This window comes from Psammomys obesus, unplaced genomic scaffold, assembly GCF_907164565.1.
Source record: "Psammomys obesus unplaced genomic scaffold, mPsaObe1.curated_primary_1811, whole genome shotgun sequence".
Classification (NCBI taxonomy): Eukaryota; Metazoa; Chordata; class Mammalia; order Rodentia; family Muridae; genus Psammomys; species Psammomys obesus.
The window spans coordinates 2731856-2755984 of NW_026595981.1; the positions used below are offsets into that span (position 1 = coordinate 2731856).

At 46.3% G+C, this 24129-nt stretch overlaps 1 protein-coding gene across 1 annotated transcript in view; it reads left to right on the plus strand.

The window, feature by feature from the left end:
• Blmh (bleomycin hydrolase) overlaps window positions 1-20823 on the plus strand; it is a 39405-nt gene extending 18582 nt beyond the window's left edge. Inside the window, exons 8-12 of the mRNA XM_055620238.1 lie at window positions 430-588; window positions 687-754; window positions 2856-2973; window positions 6507-6576; window positions 19943-20823. Coding sequence (XP_055476213.1) covers window positions 430-588; window positions 687-754; window positions 2856-2973; window positions 6507-6576; window positions 19943-20094 — 567 coding nt within the window. The 3' untranslated portion in view covers window positions 20095-20823. The remainder of the gene's footprint in view (window positions 1-429; window positions 589-686; window positions 755-2855; window positions 2974-6506; window positions 6577-19942) is intronic.
• The last annotated feature ends 3306 nt before the right edge of the window (window positions 20824-24129 follow it).

Consider the following 24129-nt stretch of genomic DNA (forward strand, 5'->3'; position numbering starts at 1 on the left):
ATGTTTGCCTACCAGGATGACCAGGGCCTCCATCTTTGTTGGGCTTTTCACCCTCTTCCAAGAGGCTATGTATTGAGCCTCTTGTACACCTTGAGAAAGGGCCTGTCGCAATGTCCCATGAGGGGTGCCTTATCGTTCTGTGCAGTGTGACATAATTAATTTGGGGGTAGTTTTTACCAGTAGGGAAGACAGGTAGAGCAAACTCTCAGGTGTGTTCTTTGTGCTAATTAGAATATGCAGTGCCCTTCTTCACATGTGTTTTGCAAGTGTTTGCTTATTTGTTACTTTTACCTTGTGGCTGTAGTGTTTATTGTAGTTAGAGGTGATGAGCTTGTTGTAACCATAGCAACCTAACAAAGAAGGTTAGGTTGTGTCTTACTTGACATTCTCGGTCTTGTGCTCTAATACACATGTTCTTGATCTCAAAAGATTTGTTTTGTGAATGACCCACGGCCCCAGCACAAGTACAATAAGTTGTACACAGTAGACTACTTGAGCAATATGGTTGGAGGCAGGAAAACGCTGTATAACAACCAGCCCATTGACTTCTTGAAAAAGATGGTTGCAGCCTCCATCAAAGATGGAGAGGTTAGTACTGCCTTCGTTTCTGTTTCCCACGTGGGGGTTAAAATAGCTGCTGCTTTCCTTTTCACTACTTTAGTTTATGTTGTTTCTTCTATTTCTAGGCTGTGTGGTTTGGCTGTGATGTTGGAAAACACTTCAATGGCAAGCTGGGCCTCAGTGACATGAATGTGTGAGTGCACGGAGCTCAAGATGGAAGGGTCTTTGTGGGTTGTTGCTGTTGGAGTGCACTCATGTTCAAAGCCTCTGCTGAGGTTCACCCAGACATTGAGGTTGGCCGAAGGGTGGGTCTTTCCCTGCAGCTGAGAAGTTTGTGGCTCCTGCAGAGACCACACATGTGTAACTGCTATAAATCCAAGAAACCAAGATCACACTAGTGCAGAAATTACTGGTGTTCCTGAGACCCCGCCCTCTGTGGGAGAAACACTGTGAACGTGCAGTGGATCGCCTGGAAGGCTGCCCGGCACACTCGGTGTTAACGAGGCTCTCAGAGCTCTTCCTATTCATCTTTCTCTAAATGCTTCTCTTACTTTGATGCCTTGTATATTTCCTCTTTAGCACAAGTTGGACTAATTTATATTCAATTTAAATAATTCTCTCTCATCTTTGATGACATTGAAGGATCATTTCCAAGCTGAATCAGACAAGATTCCTTGATTTAAAAAAAAAAAAAAATCATTTTAAGGAGAGATGACTATGCATGGTTAGGAGCACTTGCTGCTCCTGCAGAGGACCTGAGTTCAGTTCCCAGCCAATGTTAGACGGCTCACAGCCACTGGCAACTCCAGCTCCAGGGCATCTCATGTTCTCTTCTGACCTCCATGGGCACCTGCAGACATGTGGCATATACTCACACAGACACAGGCATGCAATCTTTACAAAAATAATAAGATAAAATACATCATTTTAGAATTACCCATAAATAATTGTTACTAATAGAATAATAGAAAGTTGTGTAATGTCTTGATATTTAACAAAAAGAAAGAAACTTCTAATGGTGACACTTTTTTATTTTTATTTGAAATTAGTTTCTAATGTTTCAGCATTTATATGTTAAATGTATATATTATATATTTGTATATTAAATTTCACATTCAGAGAAAAGTGTAGTGGCACAGGCCTATACTCCTAGCACTTGGAGGCAGAAGAATCAAGTGTTCAAGTCAATGGCTGTATAGTGAGTTCAAGGTCAGACTAGGCTATATAAGACCCCGCCAATAGAGAGAGATTAAAGCCACAGTTAGTGGTTTTTGTCATTCTGACTGGGAGGGCCTAACAACTTGAAAGAGATCGTTTTTATAAGAAGTTACTTCAAAGCTTTTTCTTTTTTTTTTTTTTTTTTACTTTACTAAAATTTATTTTTATAAATTACAGTTTATTCACTTTGTATTCCCATTGTAGCCCTCTTCCTCATCCTCTCCCAATCTCACCCTCTCTCCCTCATCTTCTCCCATGCCCCTCCCCAAGTCCACTGTTAGGGGAGGTCCTCCTCCCCTTCCCTCTGACCCTGGCCTATCAGGTCTAGCTTTTTCAGTTTTTAAAAGAAAGGGTTTTTTGTTTTTTGTTTTTTTTTTGTTTTTTGTTTTTTTTGCCCGAGTCATGCTACCAGTGTTGTATAATGGGGTGGCGGGGCACGATGGTGGACCCGTGTCACGGTGGACCCCCGAGGGATTGCATGACATGTAACAGATCTGGTACGATGGAGGTTTACTGTGGGAAAGGGGGAAGGAACCTGGGAAGAGATAAAGTAGGCAATGAGAGAGAAAGGGGGTCATCCATGACAGAGAGAGAGAAAACGTGGGGACAGAGATGGAGAGAGACAACAGAACTGGGGTGGTGCTTTTATCCAGGATCCTATAAGGTGTTGCTGGGATCTAGAAAGCAGGGTAATCGCAGCATTCAGAAGGCAGAGGCAGGTAGATCTCTAAATGAGAGGGCAGCCTGGTCTACATAGTACATCCAGGACAGTCAGAGCTGTGTAGAGAGACCCTGTCACAAACAAACAAACAAAACACGAAGAAAGAAAAAGGAAGCTCTCTTTCCAGAAGAACGACAAATTGAGCTTGTCCACATTTACGTTTGCGAGTTTGTATTTGGTGCTCTCATGTTGTCCTGCAGCCTGTAGTGGTGCTAAGGAGCGGGAGCGCTCACTGAGACCAGTCCCGTGTGTGCTTGTGCTGTGCAGAGCCACTCATGTGGGGCTGCTGGCCTCCGCTTCCTCACAAAATCAGTCTGGCTATACTCTTGAGTTTACTGTGTCATTCTCTTTACAGCTATGACCACGAGTTAGTGTTTGGTGTCTCCTTGAAGAACATGAATAAAGCTGAGAGGTTGGTTTTTGGTGAGTCACTCATGACCCACGCCATGACCTTCACTGCTGTCTCAGAAAAGGTAGGCTCCCCAGCACACCACTGACAGGTCCTTTGCTGCACAGGTGGCTGCACACTGTCCTGCAGCTGTCGGTCAGGCGGAGCCACAGTCACTCCATTCGATCTCTGTTGGATACTAGCTTCCACAGAAGATGTTTTTCCTGTGTCACTTGGTGCTTGGCTACTTGAACAAAAACAATAATATACTGTGAGGATGAGAATTAGGGTCAGCAAGGAACAAAGAAGTAACTTCTTTTCTCTAATTTGGAAGGTCAGTGAAAGATCCTAGGAAAGGGTGTCTTCTAAGAAATTGAAATAGGCTATTAGAGTGTCCATATCTCGATGGCTTTGCTTAGACTCAGCTTCTTTGCACTGGTCATTTAGATTCACAAGGTACTGTCATATACAATAATTTAAGGCCTCCTTGCCCGTTTTGGTTCTCCTTCTGCTTGGGGGCCGGGGGTCCTGTTTCCCACCAGCCCACGAAGATAAGAGGGGCAGAAGACAAGGCACAGAGCTTGGAAGGCTGGCAAGCACGTATAGGGGTTAGACGCTCCAGAAACGACTGTAGGGAACTAGTTCAACTTTAATTCCAGAGAACAAAGGCTGTATACACCTTGGGGAGTGGGTGAGGGCCTCCAGGAATAGGTGTACAGACTTGGTTGGAACTACTCGATTCAAGGATGCTTGATTTGCATTAAACAGCACACTCAGGACCACAGTACCTAACTATGGTATAGGCACAGGGAAGGGAGGGCTAGCAGGGAGCTGTGTCAAATGTGGTTAGGGGCATCTGTGTCTAAAGACACTCTCCAGGTGAAGTCAGGCGGAGAGCAGGAGACCCTGCTAGGGAGAGGGTGTCATGTACTGTAACACCAAGCTCAGAATGCTATCTTGACTGGGAGGACTGCAGCCTCAAACAGAGGGACCTTCCAACAGCTCATCACTGAATTTATACACGTTGGGGAGCGAATGCTTTGAGCTCTCTGTGAATGACGGCACTGCCGTTTCTTGGATCATTTTACAGACAAGCTTCCCTGCTAGGCTGAAGAATGGGCAGGGAGCACAGGAAAAAGAAGACATGAACGAGAGTTCTTTACCCTCACAAGCAGACGTCTTCTCTCTCTAGGCACCATCACCAGAAAGGCACTCACGGCTAACTACCTGCCCCAAATCATTTTAGGAAATGTTTCATGCTTGTTTTTGTTATGCTGCCCACTAAAGTGATGATCATTAAAGCATTTAGAAGTATTTGGCATATTGTTATGCCAGACTTTAGCTATCCTAGAAGTGCTGGTTTTTCTGATGTATTTGTCTGAATTGTTCTATGTGCTCTCTAGACAAAACTGAGAGTGGGAGAGAGTATTCCTTGTACCCCTTCCTCCCATCCCTTCCAGCGACTTCATTTAAAGATGCTCCTCTCACCTCACTGTGTTCCACAGCCTTTTGCTCTCTCAGTCACGTCTAGATCTTAGCTGATTATAGTGATACCTTCCTGCAGATCTAGCCCTGGGGAGGCCAAGAGAGGATGACTGAATGGCAGAGCCACTAAAGTGTCTGCCCCCAATGGAAGATTCCAAAACCAAACCTACTCTTACAGGTTTAATGACATTTATACAAGTTATAGAGTTTGGACTTTACCATCTGAGATGGTGCAGTGTTGTGTAGAAAGCACACTGACCTCGTTAGGCAACCTGTGCTCATTCCTGACCCTCATGTACCTTTCCTTAAATAGATACAGAGGTGAGGCCTTAAAGCCAGGGAGCTGTTTTCTTCATCATTTCTTTTTTTAGCTCTATAGCTAGAGAGATCCCCACACCAAGATACAGACAAATGTGTGTAATACAATTACTGTTGCCTTTGTAGATTGAGCAAGGCATTTCGAAGATACATGGAGAAATACACATAATTCTTTCAAAAAAGGAAAGCATTTGCCAAGCATTGTAGCTCATGCCTGTAATTCTAAGATTCAAGAGACAGAAGCAAGAGGATTACCATGAGTTCAAGGCCGGTCTGACTAGAATGTGAGACCCTATCAAAAAGAAATAAATATTTTCTTTCCTACCACTAAGAGTTTTTGACCACTAAAACTAGTTTGAACTCTATTTTAATGATAGTACTGAGGTAAATGCATACTGGTAGATATCTTCCTATAATGTCCTTCCATGTTGATGATGTCATGGAATCTCAGTGAAGCAAGACTGTGTATCAGTCTGCATTAGTATATGATCTGGAGGTCAGACAGAAATCTACTGGCAAAATAAAGAGAACAGCAGACATTTTCAGACTTCTGCTAACAAGTGAACAGATTTGATTCTCATGGTGACATTTCAGAGGCAGTGGAGCGGGATTGCAGTGGGTAGAGAGCCAAAGCAGACGTTTAATGAGCCGGGCTCAGCATGGGTAGCTTGTGTTAGGACAGGTGTTTGATGTCCTTGGGTTTGTTTGTTGGCTAAATCTGAGATCCAAGAAACTTGCAAAGAGTGTTGAGGTGGGCAGAGCCAGCGGAAACTGAACCCCATGTGGACAGCAAGTGGAGGCTGACAGGTGAGGTCATGAAGATGACACAGGGCCAATGCTTTTCTCATGCTCCAGAGATGTGAGCTGTCCTGACACCAGCAAATGCCCTGGGTAAGCATAGAGAAATAAAGACTGTGAATGAGGGTTATCATGGTGAGTGTCACTGTCTCTTTAAGAATCTGAAAACTGAACTTATTTTATTAATGAAGACAGAAGAGGGAGAATAGCTGACCTGACTGGGCTTTGTTTATGAAATTGCTTTTCATTTCTGCTTTGCCATTCAATCTCTTATATTCAATTCAGTAAAAGCACACATTTGGAAGATGTCATTACTTAGTTTCCCTAAATAGAAAACTGGGTATCATGATGAAAATAGTTTTGTTTTGATTTTTAAAAAACCTTGACCAGGTCTTAGAATCATGCATTGGGGTGCCTTTTCAAAGAATCTGAGTGAAAGCAAGAGTCCCTGGGGACAGATTTGTGCCTTTCTCCATCTGCTTTTACTTGGCTCCAGGGATCCAACTGAGATTGTGAGACTTGGGTGTCAAGCAGTTTACCACTAAGCCTCCAACCAGCCCTGTGTGTTTATCTTTTCTGCATAGAATAGAAAATAAAGGAGGAGATAGCAGGGAGAGGGGAACGGCTCAGTGGTTAAGAGAGCTCATTGCTCTTTACGGCACCAGGTTTTGTGTCCTGGCACCCCCGGTCCAAGGGCTCAGAAACTAACCAGCTGCTTGTAACTCCAGCTCCAGAGGGTCCGACATCCACTGGCCTCCGGGGGCACCCACGTGTATGTACACAGACACATAACACATAAATAAAATACAGGTCTTTGAAACAGAAAAAGAGGTAGTATTTGTTGTTTTATTATATTTTTACCCCCAAGAGATTAAAATTCTACCAATATTGGAGTGTCTCCTTGCTGACAGTATGGCCCTGCTCAGTCTTCTGAGCAGCGTGAGAGGAGTAAAAATGACGTGACACGTACCTGGGAGGCTCGTTTCAGACTGTGCATTGTTGTCTACTTTCTGACAGGATGATCAGGATGGTGTGTTTGTGAAATGGAGAGTAGAGAATTCATGGGGTGAAGACCACGGCCACAAAGGTAAGGTTCAGCTACTAACTCAGTGTACCGGGGTCCCCTCTGCCCTGCCTCTAGGTAGAAAGCTGCTCTGATGTAGGGGGATTGGGGGCACTCGATCCCTATGGCTCAGCTGTTTGACAGGAGGAGAGCAGGCTGTGGTTTTGCCTAGGGTTCCTGTGGCCTACGTGTGCCTAAACTCCCAGCTTACCTGACACACACGTGTGTTACTTGTTCCAAACCATACTGACTCTACAGGACTGTAACAGCTCTGTGCTGAATGGAAGGTGGTAAGTGCATCGCAGTGTACTTGCTGTGGGCCATTTTGTACGGTTCTGTCACCGCACCAGCACATTAGAAAGAAGCCTTCCAAGAGGGAGAATGCAATTGACAAAAAACCTTTTTGTAGGGATCTCTTAGGATTCTCTTTTAAGTTACAAAGCTGAAAGTTACCATTTAAAACATTTTTTTATACTGCAAATCCAAATCCTGGTAGAAATCAGAATAAGTTACAGTGGCAAAGCTAAATAAAATAACACAGACATATATAAGTTGTAGCAAAGTTTAAATATGGATAAATAAAGACAAGATCTCTAACTGACTGCTGGTTAATTGCTGTATGTCTTTAGAACCCTTGAGATTGTTTTCTTTATATACAAAAGCGTTTGAAACCAGTTTTTTATGCTTCAACATTAGAGCTTCATGCTGAAAGTGGGGGCTGGGGTATAACTCAGTGGTAGAGTGCGTGCTTAGCAGGCACAGGGCAGTGAAGCCAATGCTCAGTGTAGACAGCATCTGGGAAGGTGAAGGAGGGAGAAGAGGGCAGCAGCCAGACCTAGTGGCACAACCCTGTTACCTCAGCTGAGGGACTGAGCTCAGCAGAAAGGCTGACTGTTGAGAGTCACCCTGGGCAACTTGGTGAGTTGTCACAACAAAATCTCCCGAAGTGGGCTAGGGATAGCACAGTATGCATAAGGCCCTGTGCCGGTCAGGTCCCAGCAGGGTAAACCAAAGCAGTAGCTACAGTCACGTGTGTGGCAGGACCAAATACATGTGTGTGCTAGTGGTATTTTGTGGCCAGCTTTCTCAGCACTTGTCTTTATTTTTGCTCAGTGGATTCTAGCTCGGGAAACAGTAGCCAAACAGCTTACCAGACTATTTACAAGCATAAAAGGAGTGGGTGTGAAAATCAGAGATGTGAGACACACATCACATCCAACAGGAATCAGGTGGCTTAGAAGGACAGAGGTGGAGGGAGGGTGAGATCTCAGGCCCTTGCTAGAGCCCTGTCTGTTAGAATAGTGATTTTCCAACAGTGTTCTACAGAACTCTGTGTCCCAGGCCGGAAGCTTAAGTAGGACGGAAGTGACTAGATGCCACATGTTGGTACTCAGGCTGAGCGTAACCAGTGAACCTGCTTTGAGCGTGACAGGACTTGAGTGTGTAACTGAGCAGCATAGCCCTGCATGTGATGGCCAGCATCTGGATACTGTTCAATTGTCCTTCCAAGTCTCCTCCTCCTCATGAAAATGATCACTGGTACATTTGGGCTAAGCATCCCTGGGGCCTGCTGTGAGGCTCAGCAGCTCCGTGTCTATATAAACAAATATAATCCCTGGTAACACACTTTGGTTGGTGTTTGCTGATCACACGTCCCTCTTCTATGACTCCATAATCTTTAACTTCGTTGTTATAAATACAATGTAATGCTTTAAAATTATGTTTTCTTATTAGACAAATTTCATTTTAATACAAACACAATTGGCATCTGGGAGTTAGAGGCTTTAAGTTAACAAAGCTAGCAAAAAAAGTGAAGGTGGCTCAATTAAATCTGTAAATTAGTGATGGCTAAGAAATGAACATTTATAGTCGCCTGGCAGGGGAGAGTCACACAGGTTTTCCCAGAGCAGGACTCATCGTTGTACCCAGTGTGCTGACCTGCAATTTCCCCAAATGCAGAAAATTCACCTGCATCACCTGTAGCGGTGGGGACTGTGTTCATACTTCTCCCGGTTTCATTTGCTGAAGGGGTGCTTGTATAAAAGAATGGGATCATGCGTAGCAAACCTAAAACACTGGGCTCAAGCCATTTCTCTTTCTTAGATGAACCTTCCTGCTTCCTGTCTCATCTTTACAAATGGAGTTATATCCAGGAAAAGGACTAAAGCTACAGCTTGCTTTTTTGACATTTTCATTCTGTGGTGTCACTGGGTTTTATATATAAGGCAGGATGAACACTTAAAAAGCTAGGAGAGTGTTCTGTGTTTCGTGTGGTACATCTACTACTCTGAAGCTAAAGTGCTCCAGAGAGGATTCTGGCCACTGTGCTGGTCTCCCCTTTGTCGGGACGCTTTTGTCCTGCTAAGTGCTGCTTTTACCTCTCAGTCCTGTGGCCTCTGTTACGCCGATAGAACCAGGGTCTTTGTGCTCACACTCTCTGGAATCATTACTCCTAAAATATGCCCTGTTAGCAAAGACTGAATACTTTTTTGGTTGTTGCTCTCAAATAACTAAAATGCCTGAGGTTGTAGAGTCAAAAAGATAGAGGTTGATGGGAATGGGCAAGGAATAGTTTATTCAACGCCAAAATAAATTACTCTTGTGTTTCTTGGTAATGTCCTTTCTGACTTAACGGGAAGGAAGGAAAACATGATCTCATTTTATTGCCACACTTGGCCTTCACAGAGCACCTAGTGTGTTATTCTGCTGAGAATGTGAAGAGCAAGGTCCTCCTCTCTGTCATCTGTGGGCATCGGCTGGCTGGTGGAGGCCAGGCTTGTGGAAAGCAGGACCCTGGGGTCTTGTTTCTGTAGATAACATTGTTAATAGTTTGTTACTATTCTCTTTGGGATTTCTGTCTGTTAAGATCTGTGTTTCTGAAAAGCAGCTTTGATAATACAAGCTAGAGGTAAACAGAGCAAAGATACCTAGGCAAGCTGCCCTTGCTCTGCCTGCCTGGCTTCAGTCGTCTCCACCGGTCATGTTCCTGGTATTTCCTGCCCGACACCACTGGGTAGATTAGATGACCTGTTCCACAGAATGGGCAGAGGCCCCCTCTGAGCAAGAGACACTAAAGGAAGATTTTGTTCCTGCCTTACTATGCCAGTTGGCCCCTTCCTTGGTGCTGGTGAGAGTGCTCAGTCTGCTGCTGTGCTGGATGCGTGTGCCCCCCACCCCCACATGAGATACTGGCCTCATTTGCTCCTTGTTTATGGATCTTATCAGAAATGGATCTCTTGGAGAGATGAGGAAAGAATGGGATTTGCCACCTTATCCTTAGTTTCAAAAGGTGATCTGGCAAAACATTTTATAAGCTGTTTAGAAGTTTAAGTTCAAGGAAACAGTGCTAGTTGTGACCTGTACTTGTGGCCCTAGTTCTTAGGAGGTGGAAGCAAGGGATTAGGAGTTCAAAGTTATCCTGGGCTATATGAGACCTGATGTCATCCACTACCCCACACCTTCCCCTCCCCCCCCCTGCCAAAAAAAGGCTTAGAGGAAATCACCCTTGGTTCCTCTCATCCTTAGTCAGAAATTCATCTGAGAGAACATAGTCTTTAAGCCAGAGCGACCCACAGACGCTTAGTGATCTGTGATGGAGCCAAAATCAGGACCCAGCCTGACAACAGAACTGTATTTCCTGCCAGACAGTGCTTTTTCTGCATTTTTGTTTTGGAAGCGTCTGACCCTCTCAGGAAATCACAAGACAATTCATGATTATGGCATGTTGAATGAGAATGTTTCCATAGGCCCATATGTTTGACTTGGCTCCAGTTGGTGGAACTGTTTGGGAAGGATTAGGAGGTATGTCCTCGGTGTGGGTGTGTCCGTGGGGATGGTTTTGGGGTTTTAAAAAAGGTCACACCATTCCCGTTAGTTCTCTCTGCCTTGTGGATGTTGTCTCAACATGGAGCTCTCGGCTACAGCTTTACTCAGCACCTTGCCTGCCTGCTGCTGTGCTCCCTGAAACTGTAAGCCCCGAATAAGCTCTCTGTAAATTACTCGGGTCTTACAACAGCAACTAGAAGAGTAAGGAAGGCAATGGTCTTTGGTGATCTTTCAGAAACAGTGGCTGAAGTTTCATAAAACTTAACTTTATAAAGAGTTGGAAACACAGTGGTGCTGGAAGAGGAGGCTCCTGGAGCATCATCCAGGCTGGGGTCTGAACAGGGTGAGGTACTTGGGAAGGTGGCCAGCAGTGAGCATAACTGCCAGCGAGTTTTGCAGATGACGGACGGGACACAGCCAGCCCGTGTTCCCAGGTTCTTTCTCTCGTCCTTCTTTTTAAATCTTTAACTTTTGTCCACAGGCAGTTTTAAATGTGTCAGAAGTAAGCATGCGGATTTAGTGTGTGTGGTCTCAGGTTGTTGGATGGTGTCTCCGATGACCAGTCTTAATGCAGACCTTTTTGTCTGTGATTGGCTTCTCAGTCCTGAAATCGCCTGCTGCCAAGCAGGATCTCAAGTGTGGATTGTCGTATCATAGTTCTTTGTTGTTTTGAGACAAGGTCTCATAGAATGTAGTTCTCAGTGCTTATTCAGTCTGCTTTCCAACACTCTCACTGTGTGTGTGTGTGTGTGTGTGTGTGTGTGTGTGTGTGTGTGTGTGTTGAGGACAACATCCTACATTGTAACCCAGGCTATCCTTGAACTCTCAGTGATCCTCCTGTCTTAGCCTCCTGAGTACAAAGATTACATGAAAAAGTAAGAGTAATGCAACTCTTAAGAGGAGATAGTATTTCCAACTCTGCAAATTCTTTTCATTGGATGACAATCTTTATCTTTTAAAATTGTCTCTTACTTTTCATTTTGGGCCAAGATGAGTTTTGTCCATTCAGATTGCTTTGCATCTTCAGATACATGAGCTTTTGAAATATTTTTTAAAGATTTATTTATTTACTATGTATACAATGTTCTGGCTACATGTATGCTTGCACACCAGAAGAGGGCGCCAGATCTCATAGATGGTTGTGAGCCACCATGTGGTTGCTGGAAATTGAACTCAGGACCTCTGAGCCATCTCTCCAGCCCTCCCTTTTGAAATCTTTAACACACAGTTTTTATGTTCCAAATAAATCTTCCTATTCCTGATTTCATTTTACTAAAGTGTCCCAGCTTCCTCCTAGAAAGGAACCTTGAGGTGTTTTTGGTTAGAGAAACTTCATCATGTTGGTATTAATCAGGAGGAAACTTACTTGCCAATTTAATGATGTCCAGCGTCATGACTAGTGAGTGTCTCACTAGCCAGACAGCACGTGGTTTTGAGAGCAGTATATTCAAAGTTTATCACAAAACCCTGCACAATCCTACGAGTTTATGTTGGGAGCCAGGTGTGCTGTGCTGACACCATGACTGTCCGTTCTCAGTCACAGATCCGTGCTTTCCCTCTGCTCTCTCAGCAGCACCGCTCATTCGTCTTAAGGTGTGCTGCAGTTTCTCCGCGGCCGTCCAGGGACGTGATTATAAAGCTTTGTCCCAACTGTATACAGACAGTTACTCAGTGCAGAGTCGCTGAGTCCTCCATATTTCTGTCAGCAGAACCCACGATAGACCTTTAGAGAGTGCCTTGCCTTGTAATGTTTGGTTTGTTAGTTGTGTTCCTACACATCACCGCATGGCATCATGGTAGAATGTGAGTGTGTGGTTGCACCTGTGTGGGGCAGAGGACGAGTACTGATGTGTACCGGCTGCATGGATTGGAGCAGAGTTGGGATTCAGGTCTCACAGATTCCTTAGTGATACACGACTTGTCGAGGACAACTGGTATTCACTGGTGTGTTTAAGGTTTGCTTTTGGAGAGCTAGAAACTCAAATGAGGTTGACCTGGCTGTTATGTAAAGCGCAGAGGAAGTGCACCACAGCCTTGGCTGCTGTAGTTAATGCTTTAGGCTGACGGGAGCAGGAATATGGACTCACTCACTTCTTCCTTCAGAAAAGACTAACTTGCCATGGCTCTAGCTTCAGAGCTCTGAGATTGCAGATCTCAGTGTGGCTGCTGCGGCACAGTCACTGGATAGGTGCCCCGTAGTGTAAGCTTAGTTTCGTGAGAAAAGGCAGTGAAGATGGGTAAACCTGGGGCTGAGGAAAGGCCATTAGCAGTAGCATCAACTCACATTTATCAGTGGGATGCAGAGACCCGTGCACAGGCCATGATGGAATGAACGTCCCCAACCCTCAGAGGGATTTATACTTAATCTCCTGGGACGTGGGACCAGGATTTGAAGAGGGCTGTGATGTGACAGAAGTGGCGTTCATGTTGTGCTCCCCAGACTGTAAGATACAGGGGAAATAGACCGAGAGAAGCAAAGGAGGTGATTTCTCCAGGAAGGCAGGTGACCGGGGAGAGGAAGGGCTGGGGTGGCCCCTCAGTGGGGAGATGTAGGAAGGTGAGGGTGGAAAGACTACCTCAGCAGCCAGTGGTGTTGGTGTTTGGGAGATTGTGGGGGCCTTAGTAGCATAACAGCTGAGCAGACAGCCCAGGAAGAAGCTTTAGGTTCACATTCACAGGCGGTTTCGGGAACTGCAAGAGGCAGCAGTGTCAGTGCTGTGTCCTGTGCCAGACCAGCGGTCCAGAACTTAGTGTCTTCTGGGCCCCTACAGTGGGGGCAGGCTATTGAGGGTGAGAGGTTGAGGCGTGCGTGTGTGCGTGTGTGTGCGTGTGTGTGTGTGTGTGTGTGTGTGTGTGTGTGTGCGCGCGCGCGCGCGCTGCAGGAATAACTACATGGTGACAGGATGGTAAATAGGGAGAGTGAACTAAACTGTAGCCCTCCTTAGAAATTCTCCAGGAGGAGACAACTTAAAAAGATTAAGGCTTTTTCCCAGGGCTATGGAGAGGCTAGCTGGGGTGACCGTGGCTCAAAAGGCAGTCTTGGCGTTTGGAGCATGCTTTAGACAGGTCAGAGGTGTGTGGTCAAGCAGTAATGTGGCCTGCCATCCAGGGGCGTACCCTAGAAGGTCTCTGGCCTGGCCCAGTTATGTCTCGTCTCAGGCTTACATGCTTTCACTTGTGGTCCAGGGAGAGGAGACTAGAGCCCTGAGGTGAGCCGCTGTCGTCCATGCCACTTAGGGAGGGTGCTTCCTTGGGATGGTCTACTTTTGCTTATTGAGCTTTGTTACGGTTTTAAAGAGTGTAAGTGGGGCCAGTGAAATGGCTCACTGGGCTTTAAACTGCCAAATACTTATACTGTGAGATTGATTCCTGGAACTCACGTGGTGGAAGGGAGAACCATCTCCCACAAATCACCCTATGACTCCTACACCGTGGTGTATTTGCACGCTCAAATAAATGTAATTTAAATGCTTTTAAAGACACCCGAACAGCCCTTCTTCCTACTGTATTTGCTGTTTCACATGCTCCATTTCTGTGCCTTTTAGCAGGGCCACTTTACCATCTCTAGCCTTTGTGTCTGAGAGAGGCCACCAGTAATATCCGGCTCTACGGATATCTCATCTGTCATCAGCAAAAGGTTCACGACCATGAATATGTCCTCGGCCCAGCCAGACATCTGTGTCTAGTCTGGAGGGAGAAGCAGCTTCTTAGGTCACTGTCCAAGTGACCGTCATAGCTACAAGTGGTTATTTGGCCACCTCTCTCTGCCTTTCTTTTTTAAAACATTAACCCATTATCCAATCCCCTAAAGCTGCCTAGAACACATGGCATCTCTGTTGTTGTTGAGGTGGGGTCTTACTATGTAGCCCTGTCTCCTGGAACTCCCTGTGTGGATTAGGCTGGCTGTGAACTCACAGACCCTCCTGAGGGCTGGAATTAAAGGTGTGCACCACCGTGCCCGGCTGTATGCTACTAGCTAATAAGATCACATTGTTCTAAATTCAAGATACCAAAAGGCACGCGTGAGCCTGGCTCCTGTCTGCCACCTTTCCTTCTACGCTTGCATTACCATTCTTTTAGTTTCTGCTGTCTCCTTTTAGCTTAGAACGTACATTTGTGTGTGTGACTCTGGCCTTCTTTTCTTCATACCAAACACTGCGCTTTGCATCCCTGTATCCTTCTCAGCAGCACTGGAGCCATTTCCACTTCACTGTCTGGTCATCTGGATGTTTGTGGTTAATTTAACCAGTTCTCTAGCTAATGGAGCTTTGTTGGATTGACAGTATATTCCTATTTTAGACAGTATTACAGTGGGTTATTCCACCTACAACAGTGCCTGACCCCACTCTAAGAACTGAGTAGGTTTTAGCTCAGAGTACACATAAATACCTATTGTGTATTTAGCTGTAGGGTGAAGTCCTAGAAACGCGTTGGTTTAGTGAAGAGGGCAGATCATGTGCAACTATTATGCTTATTGCCAAATTCTGCTCCATAGGGTTCTGTTACTTTGCACATTTGTAAGACACTGTATTAATTTAAGGCATTTGGCCTTGAGTATCTAACAGAAGAGATTGACAGATTGTCTGCTCTTAACTATATATTTAAGTTATCTATGTTCAGTGGGGAATTAGACTGTATCAAAGTCTTCATGAACTGGTAAGATTTTTTTGGTTTTTGGTTTTTAATTAAGACTGTCCCTTGTATTTTCTTAACTCCTTATCCCAAATGTCCCCCTTTTATTTATTTTTCATTATAATATAAAACCCTTAAGCATAGAATCAGAGTTAAAAACTGAAATATTGATAACTACAACTTCCTAAAAATAAAGGGATTTTAATAGGCTATAAAAATGTAAACTAAATTAGAATGCAGAATGCATGATAAGAAAAAAGTTTGCAGTCAGAATAAGTGTGTAGCGTGTTGTAACTGATTACTGTGAGAAAGACAAACACTCCAACTAAAGCTGAGCAAAGAATGCTGGGGAGGTGGCCCAGTGAGTCAAGAGTTTTCCACACAAGCATGTTGATTGAAGTTGGGATCATAGCTGGGACCTGGCAGGCAGAGAAAGGGGTTCCCCCAGAGCAAGCTGCCTGCAGAATGACCAGATTGGTGAGCGAGCGCTCAAGTCACGGGACAGACCCAGCCTCAACACAGAAGTTGAAGCGCAACTGAGGAAGACATTTGATGTCAACCTCTAGCCTCCACATGTGTATACAATCCTGCACACAAGTGCACACAGAGGGATAAGGGGAAGACGGGGCTCATAATTTATTGCCTTTCTTTTTCTTAAGAGTTGTAAAAGCTTTGAATATGCACGTGCACAGGATGCATGTGGAAGTCAGAGGCCACTTGAAGGAGCCAGTTCTCCTACCACGTGAGTTCCAGCCACCACACTGAGGTCATTGAGCTTGGCAGAAGGTGCCTTTACCCACTAAGCCATCTTGATAGCCATCAGATGCAAGGAAACTGAAAACTGGCACAGTTGGACCCAACAGAAATTTGGCAGTTATATATACGAGCTCTAGTAAAGACACACAGGGATTGAGCCTGCAGATAGAGATTTAGTTTCAGAAGTATTTTTAGTGTTAGTAGTATTGTTCCTAAGCATGAAGAATGGCTCCGATTTCAGCGGTAGGGGTGGATGATCCATGTAGAGACTTGACACTTGGAAGACTGAGACAGAACATCACGGAATGGGGGAGACTGCAAAAGCACTGTGTGGGGCTTTGTAACCTCGGATGGTGTGCCTCCCTTATGACGCAGTCTGCACGTAGAGACTTACCAAAGCAGCGATGTCCAGTGAGACGGTTGTTCTTCCTGTGGGTGGAGGTAGTTCTTAAATCACCTCTTCCTTCTCTTCTTTTTACCAACGTCCTAAAAATACTTTCTCATAATGAACTTGAATTCACTTTTTAAGTGGCCCAAAGTAGTAGAGCATTTCAGATTTCTGGGAGAGAGCATGGGACCGCCTGATGGTGTGGCATACCTTTGTCACGGTTGCTTGTTGGAGTGTGTGTACAGCGCGTGCACTGTGTGTGGGGCCCGTGTGTAATGCACCAATCACGGAGATAAACGTCACTGGCGTGCCGTGTGTTCTTCGCAGTGTCGGCCCAGTGACTCTAAGTTGTCTCTCACTCTGGCTTGGGCAGTTGGGAACACGAGACAGGCAGGTTTTAGCTTCCTTTCTGGGAGCTTTGCTGCACCCTGAGTTAGGGCCTTGGGTAACAAGTTGGCTTCCTTAGGTCAGTGGAGCTGGACACACTCCCCAGAGCAGAGCAGGTAACTTGTGTCACTGCTCCTCGTTTACATATATGGAGGCTCATTACATAGCTCGAGCCAGCCAGCCTCGTGTGCTCCTCCCCTCTGACCCCCTCTGCTGGGGTTACAGGTGTGTACCACCATACCTAGCTTAATGGCTGCGTTTTTACCATGCTTGTCTTTTTGTTTTGTTTTGTTTTGTTTTTAATAAAGCAAGATAATAACTAACTGCAAATTGTCAGTGGGGTTAAGTATGTCTTAGAACAAACATGACAAAAAACTAGAAAATACTTGAACTCATAAAGGGTAAAATTGGGGTGGAGAGCTGGCTTAGCGGTTAAGAGCACGTGTTTCTTTTCCAGAGGACACAGGTTCAGTTCTCACACCCACTGCAGACAGCTCCCAACCACCTGTGACCCCAGGAGGAAGGGATCCAGCTTCCTCTCCTGGCTCCATGCGTCTACACTTGTGTGTACATGCCCCCACATACATAGCATTAAAAATAAGATAAAGAATTAAAAGTATGCATGTTAAGAAACCAATGGTAGTATTTTGTTGTCTTAATATAGTCTGCAAGGTTTAACTCTCAGACCCTGGCAGAGTGTCAGACAACTCAGGTAAGCGCCTCTGTGCATAAACGCCATCTGGGCTCTTCCGTCTGAGTGAGTGTCCACAGGCAGGGTGCAGCTTCATCCCAGACCCCACCGGCCCTGAACAGCGGGTTCTGCTGTCCTGCAGACTCAGAAGCATCACCGGCTGTGTAGGCATTGCTTCTTTGTTTGAGTTTGCCTGCTCACAGAATATAAGTAAGACACAAATGCTTAAAGGCAGTTGTTTTCTGAAGTCTTTAGACACTGTCTGTCTTCCTGAATGTTAACTTCGGGTTCCCAGTTTGCTGGGTTCCCTGGGCTGGGAGCTGGGCCTTCAGTTCAGGGCCGCACCCACAGTCTGCTGTGCACGCCCTGCGACACCCTTGGGCTTCAGCCTCTTTCAGCACTCCTGGCTTCAGCCTCACTGATCCTAATCTTCTCTGTAAAACTTGGAGACATGCAGTGTCAACAGTTGGAGCTGCCACGGCCGTTATCTGCCCAGGGTGCAATTACTTGGCAGCTTTCACACGGTGAGGGTGTTGTGGGCCCCGAAGAACTCATATCCTGCAGAGAGGGCTAATCAAGGCGGGTCCTCTCGCCAGGGACATGGAAAGGGTGGGCTGCAATTGATAGGAGATTTAATTTGTGAGGACTTAATGTGATCTGCTTTTGGAACAAGATAGTGCAGATGTACTTTCTGTCCATTTTCTCTGGGCTATCTCTGAAGACTCATTTGATTGTGAGGCGATAGCATTGTTAGGAGGACACAGAACTTTATTACAGAGTCGGCCTCCATCCTTTACCTGCCTCTGCGCAGAGCTGCTCTAGGACATGTTCAGCCTGTGGTGAGGAGAGGATGGCTAATGTCTCAGGTGGCGCGGGGGAGCTTTTCAGATGGTCTTACTTTGTAGCCTAGGCTGGTCCCAAACTTGCAGAAATCCTCCTGCCTCTGCCTCCTAACTGCTAGAATCCAGATGTTGACCAGTGCCTCTCTTTTTGACAAGACAAATGCTGGGTTCTCAGGACTGCATCCTTACGGTGTGGCAGGGGCAGAACTGCGTAGCACTGCTATGGAAAGGGCCTGAGTAACTGACAGAGCAGGGTGAGAGGCCCACAGGGTGGTCAGGGCAGGTGAGAAGCAGCACAGGCCAGGCGCTGCTCTGCGCTTTCTCCCTACCTGTCGCTGGAAGCAGCAGCCCTGAGTCAAGAGGGTACTCCCCAGGCGGGCATCCCTTGGCAAGCCTTGGTTCAGCATTCTTCAGAGTACCTGTGTGTGCACGTGCCTGTGTGGTGCTGGAGCCCACTGCACAGTAGGCAGGCGCCCACCACTGAGCTTGGTACATTTTCTCGTGAGGGTGGGCTTGCTGGTGTGCGCACGTGATGGGCCTGGGTCTCCTCTGTTGTCTCCACCTTTATTTTTTGAGGCGGCATTTCCCACTGAACCAGGAGCTCACGGTGACTGGCCAGAAAGGGGCTCACCTCTCTCCCTGACCCCGGGCCACAGAGTTGGAAGCTTGCCATCATGCTCAGCTTTTCATGTAGGGGCTGGGGTCTAAACCCAAGTCCTGAGGCACAGCATGTGCTTCATCCACGGCGCCATTTCCCTCAGCCCACAGAACTGTTGAAACTTAGTGGAGCCCACACAGGCAAACTTAGGGCCTTTAATTAGTTTTCAGATTTATTCATTTAATTTTGTGTGTATGAGGGGTTTTCCGACAGGCATGGATATACTAACTGGGTACGTGGTGCCTTTGGGGGTCAGAAGAAGGCACTGAATTCCTTGGAACCGGAGTTATGGATGTTTGTGTCACCATGTGGTTGCTGGGAATGGAATGTAGGTTCTCTGCAAGAGTGCTCTAAACCACTGAGCCATCTCTCCAGCTTTCTTTAACTATTTCAAGAGTATATAAACGGGTCTTGAGGCCAAAGAAATTTGGAAACTGCTACTGGAGAAGTTTTGGGTTTTTTGTTGTTGTTGTTGTTTTGTTTTTGGTTTTTTTTTTTTTTTTTTTTTTTTTTTTTTTTTGGTTTTTTGGTTTTAGGAAGGGTCCACGTGTGTGTGCATTTGTCTTTGTGTCTCTGTGCATTGTTTGCTTTGCTTTGTTGTTTTTGAGTCAGGGTCTCATGTAGGCCAGGCAGGCCTCTGGATTCCCTATGTAGCCATGTGCTGCCTCAGTGTTCCAAAGAGCACGGGCGTGTGATCGCTCGGTGCTACCTGCAGAAGAATGGCTGGCTGCGGCCATGGCGACGTCCCATCTGCATGCCTCTAGCAGCTGAGCCGGTTGCTATCAGTGTACAAGAAGGGAGGGTACCGGTGATGCCGGCAGTGTGGGTGACGTGAGAGTGGAGCTGCCGTGCTTGCCATACCGCCCTAGAGATCAACCCTTCCCGGGTGAACGAACAAGACACTTCCACCAACCTTCGGGTGTGCGAACCAGCATTCACCATCATGAGGCAGCTGAGTGTGGGGCAGTGTGGGACCTGCATATCTGAAGCCGGGCACATCAGTTACTCTGAGCCCCCATCGTGGAGTTGGTGAAAACACAGCCAGGCCTATCCTGTTTGCTTCACAAATCGCTAGTCACACTGGAACTCAAATGAGAATAGAGGTTAAGGCTGGGAGACTCATTTTTTTATAAAGGCATGCTTGCAGCAACAGGAGGCTCTCTGCTCCCTGCCTGCCCCCTGACCTCACAAGTGTGTCTTCTCTCCTCCAGGTTACCTGTGCATGACAGATGAGTGGTTCTCCGAGTTTGTGTACGAGGTGGTGGTGGACAGGAAGCATGTCCCAGAAGAGGTGCTGGCTGTGCTGGAGCAGGAGCCCATCGTGCTGCCGGCGTGGGACCCCATGGGGGCCTTGGCCGAGTGAGCACTGCTGCCTCCGGCTCTCTCCTCCTCCCATGGGAGCAGATGTAGCTGCCAAGGACAGATCGGGGACTGAACCAAAGTTACATGGGAGCTGTTCCCACACAACACAGTCAGACTCTTGCGTTTCTAGTCTCCTCCAGGAACCTCTTTGGGAAAGATGCTTTATGCTGAAACAAAATATTCATAAAGGAAAGGGGGGTAAAGATTGGGCCACACTGTCTGCTCTCCTCATGTCTAACAGCTCAGGATCTCTTATCGTTTTAATTGGATGTAATGTAATTGTCACGTCTTTGTGTTTGTAGTAAGACAGAGTCAGATGAGCAACTGAGGTGTGTTGAGAACAGACAGACTCTGTGCTCCTTGTTCCTAGAGTAGGTTGGGGGAGGGTCAGCTAGGATTTGAACTCAGTGCTGCATGCTGCCTCACAGGTCACTGTCCTTCCTGCATGGGAGTCACTGAATTCAACTTTTGCAGGGTTGCTTCATGTGGGCTCTAGTAGCTTGAGAAGGGAAGGTTGATCGGGTCTGACATGATTCCTTCCTGCTCCCAACTGTGGGGCACAGCTGTGGGGTTAAACAGAGGCTCAGCTGTAATCACTGGGGCGGCCCTGTTGTCAGTTTAGCTTCTGTCTCTGTGTTGAGGGCTGGGTGGGAGAAGAAGTGATGCTCATTCTTTCTGATAACTCGATGGTGCTGAGAAGCTTTTGAATAAAATACTTTGCTAAATGAGAGTAAGCCGGCCTACTTGGTCTGTGAACTTAAGTGTTTAGTTAGCTGCAACTGGGAGCAGCCAGATGGTGGAGGCTCTTCACGGTGAGGAAACGGGAGCAGAGCTCAGTTCCCTACTTCAGCAGCTTGCAGCTCGGCAGAGCACGATCCCAGCCTGTGCCCACCACCCTCACCGCCCTCGTGCTTTCTGCCTTCATGCGCCAAATCTGAGGGCCTGTGTCCCTGCCACTCCATGTTCCTCATCAGCCCACCCAGGTCTAGTGTCTACAAGGAGGGGCTCTGCTGGTCTTGCCTCAGAAGGGGCTAAGGAGCACGGATGGACAAACTGCACCTCTGTTTTGTTGAACACTGAGCAGACACACACCCCCAATTTAGCATTTGCATCAGCATCATCTACGCCCCAGATTTTTCTGGCTCCCAAGAATTCTTCCTAGACCTAGCAGAGGATTTTTGCCATAACACTCCCCAAGGTCAAGTTAGGAAAAGACTCAAGCCTTTGCCAGCATGTGCACAATATTCAAGTCATCCTATTCCAGGGCAAAAATCCATCTCTACACAGGTGAAACCACAGATCTGAAAATATGGGTCACCTCCAAACTGAGGCCAAGGAAACCATAGCTAACTTGCCATTTTTACTACATATACCAGAAACAATGGAGTGCTGTGAAAGGTGGAGTGTAGTGGCTCTAGCACTGAAGGGCTGAGTCAGGAGGATTGCCAAGAGTTCAAGGTCAGCCTAGGATACATAATGAGTTCCAGACCAGCCCAGAGTGAGAGCAAGAGCCTGTTTAAAACAAACAAATTAAAAAAGATATGGTGAGGGGAAAAAAAAAAAAAGCTAGAATTCTGTACTCAATAAAACTGCCTTTCAAGAATGAGATGAAATAAGGGGAATTTTTAGAGAAAAGAAAAACAAAATCCGAGTTTTCCCCCAAAGAAGGAAATGATCCAATATGGGAGGTTTGAAATGAATCAGCAAACACACAGCACTTATCTAAATGTAAGGTCAGAAGAAAGCTAAGCAGACCCAGAGCCAGGTGCGCCTCTACAGGGTGGAGACCAGCCCCTTTCACAGAGCTAGTCCTAGGCCGGCCGCATAGCACAACAAACAAATCCCTACCCCCAAGACAAACAAGCAAAAGCCCGTAAAAGTAGCTGCAAGGGGAGGAAATTGAAATTGATATTGAAAGTCTTATCAAGATAAATGAATGAACTGTAGACACTTGTGTATTAGCACGTATGCTAAAACTCTCTAAATTCCTAGGAAGTAAACATAAAATAGTTCCCAGACAAGGATAAATAAGAGTAAGAGAACACAAAACAGACCGCAGAAGATAGAAGGCTGCTGAGATGGCTCAGCGGAGAGAGGTGCTTGTTGGGTAAGTCTGACAAGTTCAGTCCCCAGGGCCAGTGGTGGGTGGAGAGGACCAACTGAAGGTTGTCCTCTGACCTCAGAACGGCATGTACGTGTCTGTGTTTACCTATACACATCACACAATAATCCTACACATGCCGCACAATAATGAAAAGTTAAAAACTGCTCAGATATTAAGGATAAGGGGGGAAGGAACAATAGAATATCAAAATAAGATGCAGTGTATGACCAAGTACGGTCGTGGCTAAGCACCTTTAAGCTCAGCACCTGGGGGGTGTAGGCAGGAGGATCTCTGTGAGTTCAAGGACTGGTCTATAAGTCAATTCCAGACCAGCCAGGGCTACCCAGTCAGACCCTGGTTCAAGAACAATGAAAAGAAAAGGGCATCCGACCGTGTCAGTAAGTTATAGTTCGTGTAAGTGGATTAAACGTTCCTTTAAGGAAGGTTTAATTGCATTTTTGGAGGAAATCGAGCTATATGCTGAGAATAAGAGTCACAGGTAAACCTCAATATAAAAATGCATTGCCGGGCTCAGCACTGCGCACCTGCAGTTGAACCACGTGAGAGGTGGAGTCAGGAGCACCCAGAATTCAGGCCATCCTCAGCTAATAGCCAGTTCCAAGCTAGCCTGGGGTATAGGGAGCCCTTTCTCAAAAGCTCTTATCTGGTAGTGTACTGACCAAAATAAGTCTAGTGAAGCTACAGCCATAAGGTGAGGGCCGTTTAGACTAAGCCATCAGCCCAGCTCCAGGATGCTACTTACACAAACTGCACCGTGACCGCCTCCCTCCAGCTGGGAAACAGCAGTGCTGGAAAGGTGCTGAAGCAAAAATGTCAGTGAGACATGGGCTCCCTGCATGACTTTCCTTATATTTCCAGAAAAAGTGTGAAGGCCTTAAGTTAGTGCTCCTAATTACTGTCTCAAAATGCACGAAAAACTGAAAACTATGTGAAAGACAATCCACATCAAAATGGAAATGTAACAAATTTTATGATTATCAACAGCTCAGACCAGGGAAAACTGGTGAGTATGTAAAAGACAGTGCTTGGTATGTTTGCTGCCCTAGCAGGGTCATCTGAGGGCCCAGCGCCCTGCAGCTGTACGTGCATTTGGAGCAATGTGACTTTTTTTTTTTTTTTTTTTTTCTGCCAAGGACTGAACGTGGGGCCTTGCCCTAGCGGATGCTGTTCACCGAGCTGTGTCCACAGACCACACATGAAACTTACAATTCAACCACATCCTAGTGCAGTCAGCCTCAAATGTCACAGGGTGCTGTGTGGCCCACACTAACCACAGGGTACCTAGGTGAGAAACCAAAATTACACAACCAGTCTAATTGTGTCCTGTGTTTAAAAATTAAACTCATGGGCCCAAGGAGAGATTGCACAGGAAAAGCGGAATTACAATTACAGTATGTGCAATTACATCTCCAGATCAGAAGGGATTAAGCCTGAAGGAAGAAATGGAAGAAGTACCTGCAGAGGCTAAATGGGTCCACAAAGCCGAGAGTTCATTTTAAAAGTGAAAGCAAATTAAAGAAAGATTACAAAGACACCTGAGTGGCCGAGGTAGCTGATACCTGTGACCCCGAATCTTGGGAGGAGGTAGAGGCAGTGGGATCAGGAATTCCAGGTAGCTGTGGCTATGTAGCAGGTTTGAGGCCAGTGTGCTCCAGGAGACAGGTGGGTGCCGGGGGCCACTGGCCAGCCGGTCCAGCAGAAACAGCTCAGGGAGACCGCCTCAAAGAGTGACGAGGTAGATCTCCGCCACTGACCTCCGGCCTCCACGTGCGCACACATCAGGGGTACACAGCACACAGTAAACAAGCTGACGGCCTAAGCAGTTATTGTTTTAGTCTGGTATAACTGATAGAAGCCGTGTAAACTTCACCCACAAACATGGATGCAAAAGTCCTAAACCAAATGATAAAA